The sequence below is a fragment of the Rana temporaria genome, chromosome 9, assembly GCF_905171775.1.
Source record: "Rana temporaria chromosome 9, aRanTem1.1, whole genome shotgun sequence".
NCBI lineage: Eukaryota > Metazoa > Chordata > Amphibia > Anura > Ranidae > Rana > Rana temporaria.
Window position 1 is genome coordinate 44,847,253 of NC_053497.1, and position 11,359 is coordinate 44,858,611.

Below are 11,359 nucleotides of genomic sequence, written 5' to 3' on the forward strand. Positions count from 1 at the left end.
GTTCTGGTGCAAACCGAACGGGGGGGTGTTCCGCTCATCCCTAGTCCTAGCCAGTATTTTTTTCTTTTGTTGTGGGTAGAGCAGGAAGGGTTATATTGCTGTGTGTGTTCTTATTGGGGAGATTTTCCCTTATGCCCTATCATAGCAGGAAGTGGTGGAAAATGTCTCCGATGGGATGAACCCTCCTTTTTAGGACAGTGAGGAAAGATTACAATCTCATGTTTTTACTGTTGTCTGTGCCTTCCTGTCCCAGTGACCACTACACCCCACATTTATCTTACATGGACAGGAAGTTGCCCAGAGCATGCATCTTTTCCATTGTAATGTTTGGTAAAAGTACAACTGAATTTCTTCATTACATTTGAAGTTTTTTAATGTTTTGAGCTGCAGCCACGTGATTTGTGGTTTCTGGTTTGGCTGTTTGCTGAAAGCAGGTTTACCTAATAAAGGAAGCATTGATTACCAGGTTTCCGTGCAGGAACAGGTAATGCATTTAAAGATAATCAATTACATTTCCCTTTAATTTCAGGGGTGGATCTAGAAATCTGGGCACATGAACATTCCTATGAGAGGTTCTGGCCTGTATATAACCTCAGGGTAAGTACTCCAAACTCCAGTTCTGAGCTCCTAGTATAGACAAAGCTCCCAACTGTCCCTGATTTCGAGGGACTATCGCTGATTTGGAACAAAGTCCCTCGTTCCTCCTGATTTGTCCCTTGTTTTGGTCTAATCTATATAGATGTATATAAAATGCACTTTTTATCTATCAAAAAGGGTTTTCCAGCACTAAACCTTTCATCTGATTTCTAAATTGCTGCATTTGTAAATTCCAAAAGTCAATATAAAGGAATAGTAGTGATAAAAAAAAAAGTATTTGTGGGTTTAACCAACCTTGTTTTTTTGTACAATTCTCCTTTATGGAGGCTTTTAAAGATGCTTTGAAGCACCACTAAAGCCACATGGGGTATATTCTATGCCCGAAAAATGTATGCAATCTTTTCAATTACCGTATTTATCGGGGTATTGCGCGCTCCGGCGTATAGCGCGCACCCCTAATGTGGACCCGACATTCCTGTAAAAAAACAGTTTTGGTGTCTTGCGCGGCGGCCTCATCGGGTCCGGCGTCCGTCTGCGGCTTCGGGTGTCCTCTTCGTCGGGTCCGGCGTCGTTCTGCGGCGTCCTCCCCGCTCGATCCCCGCTTTCCCGCGCCGAGTTTGAATACTACGCCGGCATATACCAAGCGCAGTACACTCCTGTATAGTCGGGCAGGCTCGGCTACTCTCGCGCTCACGTCCTGTACGTCCAGGACGTGAGCGCGAGAGGAGCCGAGCCTGCCCGACTATACACGAGTGTACTGCGCTCAGTATATGCCGGCGCAGTATTCAAACTCGGCCTGGGAAAGCGGGTATCGGCGTATACCGTGCACCCACGATTTTGCCCTGATTTTCAGGGCAAAAAAGTGCGCGGTATACGCCGATAAATACGGTATACGTCATGCAAATTGCAACATGTCTGTGAAATCTCACAAATAGGATTTTTCTATATCAATATGTCACATTCAACAGGAACATGCACTAATCAATGTATTTTTTGACGCACTGGAAAAAATGTAGCACCGCTGATATTTTCCATTATGTTGCCAGTCCAGTGAAACTCCACCCAGAAACTCACACTTTTTATCCAAAAACCCCCAAACTATGCCAAGTTTTGGTGGCGGTCACCTCCTCGTCCAGCTGAACATGAAATAAGTCCTGCAAATATTGATTCTATTCATGCTGGGTATGTTTGGCTAAAGGTAGAACACCCAAAAAATTGGCACCTCATCCCAAATAGTTAAAGTGGGAAAGAAGAGGGGCATTGTTACAGTGCTTACAAATAATAATGGTAACCATATATTAATAAAAATACATACGTTTAATGAGAATAAAGTTACAAATAATAATGGAAACCATATATTGATAAAAATACATACGTTTAATGAGAATAACGTTACAAATAATAATGGAAACCATATATTAATAAAAAATACATACGTTTAATGAGAATAACGTTACAAATAATAATGGAAACCATATATTTAAAAAAATATATACGTTTAATGAGAATAACGTTAACCGCTTCAGCCCCTGACCAATTTGGTGGTCAAAGACCAGGCCACTTTTTGCGATTCGGCACTGCGTCGCTTTAACTGACAATTGCGTGGCCGTGCGACGTGGCTCCCAAAAAAAATTGACGTCCTTTTTTCCCCACAAATAGAGCTTTCTTTTGGTGGTATTTGATCACCTCTGCAGTTTTTATTTTTTGCGCTATAAACAAAACAAAAAAAAGAGCGACAATTTTGAAAAATAAAAACTATATTTTTAACTTTTTGCTATAGTAAATATCCCCAAAAAATATATAAAAAAACATATTTTTTCCACAGTTTAGTCCGATACGTATTCTTCTACATATTTTTGGTAAAATCGCAATAAGCGTTTATTGATTGGTTTGCGCAAAAGTTATAGCTTCTACAAAATAGGGGACTGTTTTATGGCATTTTTATTAATAATTTTATTTTTACTAGTTATGGCGGCAATCATCGATTTGCATCGTGAGTGCGACATTATGGCGGACACATCGGACACTTTTGACACCATTTTGGGATCATTGTCATTTTTTACAGCGATCAGTGCTATAAAAATGCACCGATTACTGTAAAAATGACACTGGCAGTGAAGGGGTTAACCACTCGGTGGCGCTGCAAGTCAGTACTAGGGAGTGATTCTTACTGCTAGGGGGTGTGACTACACAGGGCCGCCATCAGGGACAACCCTCCCTTAAAAAAAAGGGAGGGTTGTCATCCGGGGGCCCTGGGGACCTCCGGACCCCTAAAAAAAAAAAAAAAAATTGTCCCTTTAATAAAAAATAAAATAAAAATATATTAAAAAATATATATTTTTTATATAAAAAAAAATGGGGGTTGCCATCTGGGCCCGTGGGGACCTCCGGGCCCCTTACAGGTGTACTGCCTGTATCCCCCTGATGGCGGCCCTGTGGCTACACGTGACATGTCACTGATGACTGTTCCCGATCACAGGGAACAGTCATCAGTGACAGTGTCACTAGGCAGAATAGGGGAATGCCTTGTTTACAGGTAGTTGATGATTCTATTCATTTAATAGCTCTAAATACATCCACAGAGCTTAACAGGCTATTCAGATCAGTCTATTTCTCCTTACAGTCTAATGTCCCTGTCACATTAATCCAAACACATTCTAGGATCAATATTAAAGCAGACCTTCACATCAAAGTAAAACTACTGCTCATCGTCCTATCCACCCCCCACCCCTAACACATGAGAGGAGTTATTTTTTGGGGGGAGCGAGTATGTTTTATGACAGGTACCCAATCCCTCTTAATCAATTCTTGCCAAGGTGTAAATGAGGTCATTATCCTGCCCCCCCCCCCCCCAACCTTTTGGGACATGTCATAGGAGGCTGCAAAGCCAGTCTCACTGTGTGATGTAATCTCCAACATGTACAGTGGGTAGTATAAGGAAGTACCAAGCATCTCCCAAATTCAAGATGGCAGCGCCAGGGACCAACAGCATTCAGAAGAATCGACTACAGTAAGACAGCTCTGGACTCCATGGACTGGTAAGTACATAACTACATCTATATGGGTCTCTGTGTCCAGGGCTGACCATTTGTAGATAACTGCTCCATTAAAGTGGTTGTAAACTCATACAGACCACTTTAACCTACAGGTAAGCCTAGATTAAGGCTTACCTGTAGGTGCAACAAATATCTCCTAAACCTACACGGTTTAGGAGATAAAAGACTGCACCGATGTCTACAGCGCGCATGGTGCAGGCGCATTAGTGAGGGCTATCGTGCTGTCACTGACAGCTCCCGCACGCATGCACGGGAGTGACGTCATCGCGGCTCTGGTCAATCATAGCGTCGGAGCCGCGATACCCGGAAGTAACTTAAAGGTATCAATGGCGGCTGCGGAGGTGAGGAACAAGAGTCGCTTCGGGGGATTCGATCTCAGGTAAGTAATTCATAATAAGCTAGTATGCTATGCATACTAGCTCATTATGCCTTTCTCTTGCAGGTTTTTTTTTGTTTAAAGAAATGCTTTAGAGGGTTTACTTCCTCTTTAATGCAGCTATGAACAGCCGGGGGAGCTGTCGGCATCCCATTGCTTCCATTCAGGCTTCCCTCTTGCAGATAATTGCAGGGAACCCCCACTGCAGCTCCATCTAATCGCAAATAGTCCTATTTGCAAGTGTGAATGGGGCCCTAGATCTCTTGCATGCAAACAAAATGAAAATGTCTATGTTGTCCATTGCAACTAGTTCAGCTGTTATTTTGCTATCGCAGGTTAGAAATGCTAACATCTGATTGGTTGTTGTGGGTGACACAGATTCTTCTGGTTTCTATGTAAATTATCCAGAGCATACAAAAGATCTAATTCTGATATGTTTTTGGTTGCAGGTGTATAATGGATCCATTGATGCCCCATACACCAATCCCCGGGCTCCAGTTCACATAACCACAGGATCTGCTGTGAGTACAATGTAGACATAATAATGACAAACACATTACTAATATATTATAGGAATACAGCAGTAAAGGTCCCACACACTCAGAAGCTATTTATTTTTTATGAGGCTAAAATTACATATACAGTATCTCACAAAAGTAAGTACACCCCTCACACTTTTGTAAATATTTTTTATTCTATCTTTTCATGTGACAACACTGAAGAAATGACACTTTGCTACAATGTAAAGTAGTGAGTGTACAGCTTGTATAACAGTGTAAATTTGCTGTCCCTCAAAATAACTCAACACACAGTCATTAATGTCTAAACTGTTGGCAACAAAAGTGAGTACACCCCTAAGTGAAAATGTCCAAATTGGGACCAATTAGCCCCGGTGTTATGTGACTCGTCAGGCCCTGTACACACGACCGAACATGTCCGCTGAAACTGGTCCGCGGACCAGTTTCAGCAGACATGTTCGGTCGTGTGTACGGCCGACCGGACAATTGTCTGGCGGATCAGACAGGTTTCCAGCGGACAAATGTTTCTTAGCATGCTAAGAAACATGTCCGCTGGAAGCCTGTCCGTCGGACATGTTCGGTCGTCTGTACAGACTCACCGTACATGTCCGCTCGGCCGAAAGCCCTCGCATGCGTCAAAGTGATTAGACGCATGCGTGGAAGCATTGACCTTGCAGGGCCATGCACGTCGCCGCGTCATCGTCGCGGCGACGGTGCGGCCACGTCACTGCGTATCGTGTACGCGCGGATTTCTGTCTGATGGTGTGTACAACCAGCAGACAGAAATCTCGAGCGGACATGTCCGCTGAAAACGGTCCGGCGGACCGTTTTCAGCGGACAGTCCGCTCGTCTGTACGGGGCCTCAGTGTTACAAGGTCTCAGGTGTGAATGGGGAGAAGGTGTGTAAAATTTGGTCAACTTGGCACCTTATGGCAAAGAACTCTCTGAGGATCTGAAAAAAAGAATTGTTGCTCTACATAAAGATGGCCTAGGCCAGTGATGGCGAACCTTGGCACCCCAGATGTTTTGGAACTACATTTCCCATGATGCTCATGTACTCTGCAGTGTAGTGTAGCATCGTGGGAAATGTAGTTCCAAAACATCTGGAGTGCCAAGGTTCGCCATCACTGGCCTAGGCTATAAGAAAATTGCCCAGACCCTGAAACTGATCTGCAGCACGGTAGCTAAGACCACTGCATGTTTTCCCTTCTGGCTTTGCCCGTTTTGGATACCCCGTGGCGAGACCAATTAGACAGGAAGACCCCCCTCACACCTGAGTGCTACAGCGGCACCATCGCTTATCAATACTCTTCAGAGATGGTTCTGCATGCTTGTCCATTCTAGCGATAGGTGGTCCACATCATCTGGTAAGAATTCCTAACCACAGAGTCTATTTAAAGGGGTTGTAAAGGTAACAATCTGAGCCGGCACCTGCTTTTTTTATTTCCCCTTCCAAGGTAAGGGAAGCTATTTAGGGAAACATTTTTTTACCTTTACAACCCCTTTAAGGTTAGATGTAGGATGGACGAGGGTGGTTTCAAGCAAACTGGCAAACTTTATAAGGCTTACAGGAGAATGTCCACAAACCATGGTAATGTATAATGCTCTGTTCTTTGTTTCTGTTTTCTTCCTAGGGCTGTAATGAGAGGCTGGATCCATTCTTTCCTCTACATCGGGAGTGGAGTGCAGTAAGGATCGAAGATTATGGCTATACTCGGATCCACATTGCCAACAAGACTCACATACACATTCAGCAAGTGTCTGATGATCAGGTACACACACGTGTTAGTGTTTGTACATGGTATGGGCTCTAGGTGAAGTAATAATGACAACTAAAGAAGTGTAACGCCACGTACACACGACCATTTTTAATGTCATGGAAAAAACTATGTTTTTCTTGATGTGATTCTTGTCAAGCCGGCCTTGCATACACACGATCGTGAATAAAAATGCTCGAGCAAAGCGCGGTGACGTACAACACGTACGACGGCACTATAAAGGGGAAGTTCCATTCGAAATGGCGCCACCCTTTCGGCTGATTATGCAAATTTCCATTCTCATAACTTGCTTCTGAGCATGCACGTTTTTTTTCCCAGTTGTTAAAGCATACACACGACCATTTTTCACAACTAGAAAAACGACAACGAGAAAAACAACAACGTGAAAAACATCGATAAAAAATAGAGCATGTTCGAAATTTTTAATGTCCATTTTTCTCGTCGAGAAAAATGCTCTGGAGCAATTTACCAATTTAAAAAAATGGCATTTTTCTCGTCGTGAAAAATGGTCGTGTGTACGCGGCATTAGGTGCATAAGCAAATTCTACTTGGCATGGCAGCCTACATTACCTTTTATGATCAAGGTTGCTGCCATTTTCTAGTAAGACCACTGGGGGGAGCTGTGTCATTGAGAATAAAGGATGATGGGCCAGATTCACAGAAGTACGCTGGAGTCTCTGCTGATACTCCGGCGTACTTTCAAATTTGCCGCGTCGTATCTTTAGTTTGAATCCTCAAACCAAGATACGACGGCTTCTGGCTTTGATCCGACAGGCGTACGGCTTCGTACGCCTTCGGATCGTAGGTGTAATACTTCGGCGCCCGCTGGGTGGAGTTTGCGTCGTTTTCCGCGTCGGGTATGCTAATTAGCTTTTTCCGGCGATTCACGAAGGTACGCGTGGTCGTCGCATTCTCTTACGTCGTCGCTAGTCGGCTTTTCCCGGCGTATAGTTAAAGCTGGTATTTTGTGGCGTATAGATAGACCTGCCATGTTAAAGTATGGCCGTCGTTCCCGCGTCGAATTTACATTTTTTTTTTTTTTGCGTAAGTCGTCCGTGAATAGGAAAGGACGTAACTCACGTCTACGTTCAAAAAATGACGTCGGTGCGACGTCATTTCGCGCAAAGCACGGCGGGGACGCGCTTCATTTAAATGAATCACGCCCCCTACCCGCCCAATTTGAAATACGCGCCGAGAAATACACTACGCCGCCGTAACTTACGGCGCAAAATCTTTGAGAATTTCAAGATGCGCCAGGTAAGGTACGGCGGCGTAGCGTATCGCTGATACGCTGCGCCTGGGCAATTCTACCTGAATCTGGCCCAATGTCTTCATAGCACTTTTGCTGAGCTTTATAAAAGAATCAGATACCCTTAATGCATAAAAAATTACATAAACTTACATATATTTCAAGCTTATTTTGCTTTATTTCCACCTGGTAATCCTGAGAATAACACGCTTCCTCTACCTTGGGGTAATGGGGGGATTCCCGAAAGAGGAGAAACTTGAGTCTGGTGGTGGAAACCTCCTGTGTTTGTTTGTTGTTTTTTGTTTTTTTTATGTTATACAAACTTCTGTTTAATCACAATCAAGGAAACACAGTATAGTCTGAGAGTCTGGCATTTCTGAATAGTTTTGTTTTTTGTTCTAAACAGACTTTATTGAAAATATATATATTTTTTTGTTTACAAACACTGCAAGAACAAAACAATGTTTTGTTCAAAATGGTATAAAGAGTCAGTATAAAGCCTCATACACACAATCGGATTTCCGTTGGACAAAGCCGCGGAATTTTGTCCGAAGGGCGTTCACAGTGAATTTGTTCTGCATGCAGACGGCAGAACTTTGTCAGCCAACAAATACGAAACTATGTAGTTTTTCAGCTCTTTAGTAAAAGACGATTCGCGCTTTTCTGTCTGTTACAGCGTGATGAATGTGCTTACTCCATTATGAATGGTAGTTTTACCAGAACGAGCGCTCCCGTCTCATAACTTGCTTCTGAGCATGCGCGGGTTTTTTACGTCGTTTTAGCCCACACACGATCATTTTTTACTACCCGAAAAATGACATTGTTTAAAACTACGTTAAAAAATGCAGCATGTTCGAAAAAAAATTTTGTCGTTTTTCAGAACCTAAAAAATGATGTGAAGCCCACACACGATCATTTTAAATGACGTTTTTGAAAAACAACGTTTTTTTCATGCCGAAAAATGATCGTCTGTACGCGGCATAAGACACCTGATATGCACATTTGTCCAGACAAATGCTGAATACAAAAAGAATGAATGGATTAAAAATAAATAAAAACATGACAGCATGTCCCTTCAACAGAAGTTAAAGTGGAGGTTCACCCTAAAAACAAGTATATACATGTACAGTATGCTGTTTTTTTTTTATTCCGTAGTATAGGATTGATTGAAGTATGACAAAAGCTTCCACCCGGTGCATAATGCTCGTCACCAGTTTCCGAAAGAAGCCAAACTATGAGTCGGCGCTATACGGCGCCTGCGCACCGACGTTCGGCTTTTTTCGGAAACTGGTAAAGGCGCCTTTTGCACCGGGGGGGGGGGGGGACTTTTGTCATACGTCAATCACTTAGGGCCAAATCCTCAAAAGAGATACGCAGGCGGATCTGCTGTTCCGCCTGCGTATCCCTGTGCCTATCTTTGGAACTGATCCTCAGAATCAGTTTTCCAAAGATAGGCAGAAGATCCGACATCTGTAAGAGACTTACACTGCCGGATCTTAGGATGCAGTACCGCATCCGCCGCTGGGGGCATTTTGTGTTGAAATGCCGCCTAGCGTATGCAAATTAGCACTTACGGCGATCCACAAAGCTTTTCAGCTTCGTTTTTTCGCCATAAGTTTTAGTTTGCATGTGTAAAATTAGGGCTGCTTTTACAAAGTGTAAACTGTTTACACCTTGTAAAAGTAGACCCTTCTTCCTCGCGACGCGTTTTTTTTTTTATTTTGAATTTTTTTTTCCCCGCCGTATCTTTTTTTTTTTTTTCGACGCAACTTTTTTACCCGGCGCGATCCTCAAAACTCGGCGTATCGTAAAAACACGCGATGCACGTCGGGAAAAATGACATCACGGGCATGCGCAGTACGTCCGGCGCGGGAGCGCGCCTAATTTAAATGGGAATCGCCCATTTGTATTAGGAACGCCTTGCGCCGGACGGAGTTAAGTTGCACTGCCGAAAATTTCCAGGTAAGTGCTTTGAGGATCGGCACCTAACTTGGGAGATTTGCGGCAGTGAAACTTAACTCGGAAAAGTTAAGTTAAGCCCGTTTTTTGAGGATTTGGCCCTTAGTCTCTGAATAGGAACGGCCACTCCCGCGGGATTCACTACCCGGAAGCCGGGGGGGGGGGGTGAAATACCTATACTACGGTATGTAAACCGAAAAGAAAAAAAAACAGCATACTGTACATGTCGGCAGTAGGCTGGATTGAATGGTATATACTTGTTTTTAGGGTGAACCTCCGCTTTAATCAAATGATTGGCTTCTGTTAAACTGGGACAGATCCCTGGGTTGATCTCTAGACAGATTTCGGTCAGTGCATGGCCAGCTGTAGGAGCTGAGTACACGTCTGACAGGTCTTTAGGTATTTTTCTGGACTTGCTGAGCCTTTAAGGCAGGGGTAGGCAATCTGTGGCTCTACAGCTATTGTAGAACTACATTTCCCATGAGGCATTGTAAGGCTGGCAGTTACAATTACTACCAGAGGCATGATGGGACTTGTAGTTCTGCAACTGCTGGAGGGCCCCAGGTTGCCTACACCTACTTTAAGAGATTAAACATGGAGGAATGTGCACATACTGCAGAGATATTGTCCCAACGTTTAGTTGAAGCTCTAAATACGCATGTACAGTAATCTTTCTGTTTTTTTTGCCCTAGGATGGAGAGATCGTGGATGATATATGGCTGATTAAAGACAAGAGCTAAAAAAAATGACATTTCTGAATAGTAACAAAACTCACAAAGCTCTAGATACAAATCCAGCCTTCTAGATCCCTGGAGTCCCCAACCTGTGGCCCTTTGCGACTCGAGCCCTCTGGGGGCCCGCTGATTGTAGTCTATTTATTTTACGTAGATTGTTCCTTTCCATGACCTTTGGCAGGAAGGTTCCAGAACTCATTTCTAGGATAGACTCCTGACGCTGCTTTCGTTTGATCACCTGTTAGACTCATGAACTTCATTTTTGTGAACTACATTCTATATGAGCTTCCGGTATTGCTTCATAAGTATCAATAATCGCCATTTATTTACTTCAGAGGGACAGCACAATGGCCTTACTCTTTTTGCACTGGGTTTCCAATATATCCCCCAATGGGAGATAGATTATTTGATTTTGTTATTTACTTTGGTTATGTACAGTATGTTTGTTTTTTCCAATCGCACACTTCTACTTTAAATGATTTTTAAGATGGCTGCAGGAAACACAAATGTGAAAGCATTGGCGCTGTAATAGACTGGGTCCCAGATAATGTTTCTGCAGGCTATGACTGTCTCCTGAAGCATATTCCTAGTTTCCAACAACTTCTATAGAATGTATGCAGTCATTGACAATTTCCTGTTGCATGTATGCAGTCATAGCCTAGGTTCACATTGGAGCGATTTGGCATGCGATTTGAAATTGCATGCCATATCGGCGGCTATTGCCGGCAATGGCACCGCCGAATCAGTGCAGTGTCGACTCCCAAAAGTAGTTCCTACAGTGGCAGCCCATCCTTTCTCCTCCTCACCCCCTATATGCAGTGTATAGATTCATGCATAGCACGGCCAAGGCGAATCTATTCGCTGTTGCAACACTGATCCTCCTCCTGGCTAATCGGGAAGCAGGTCTGGTACCTGTCACACGATTGGCTGACAGACCAGGTGATCCTATTGGACGCCTTGCAAGGAGGAGAGAAAAGATGCACCTTTATGAGAGGAAACAGAGCTGCTCCTGGGACACATCTTGCTGCCATTTACATGTTGCCTGACCCGCCACTAAGATGGGGTAAGTGCCAGGCAGACAGCAGGTGGTGG

General features: G+C 43.6%; 1 protein-coding gene across 1 annotated transcript in view; it reads left to right on the forward strand.

Annotated features, from left to right (window-relative positions):
- Positions 1-10,672, forward strand: part of ACP7 (acid phosphatase 7, tartrate resistant (putative)) — a 44,707-nt gene extending 34,035 nt beyond the window's left edge. Inside the window, exons 11-14 of the mRNA XM_040323348.1 lie at positions 530-597; positions 4,479-4,550; positions 6,182-6,319; positions 10,226-10,672. Coding sequence (XP_040179282.1) covers positions 530-597; positions 4,479-4,550; positions 6,182-6,319; positions 10,226-10,273 — 326 coding nt within the window. The 3' untranslated portion in view covers positions 10,274-10,672. The remainder of the gene's footprint in view (positions 1-529; positions 598-4,478; positions 4,551-6,181; positions 6,320-10,225) is intronic.
- The last annotated feature ends 687 nt before the right edge of the window (positions 10,673-11,359 follow it).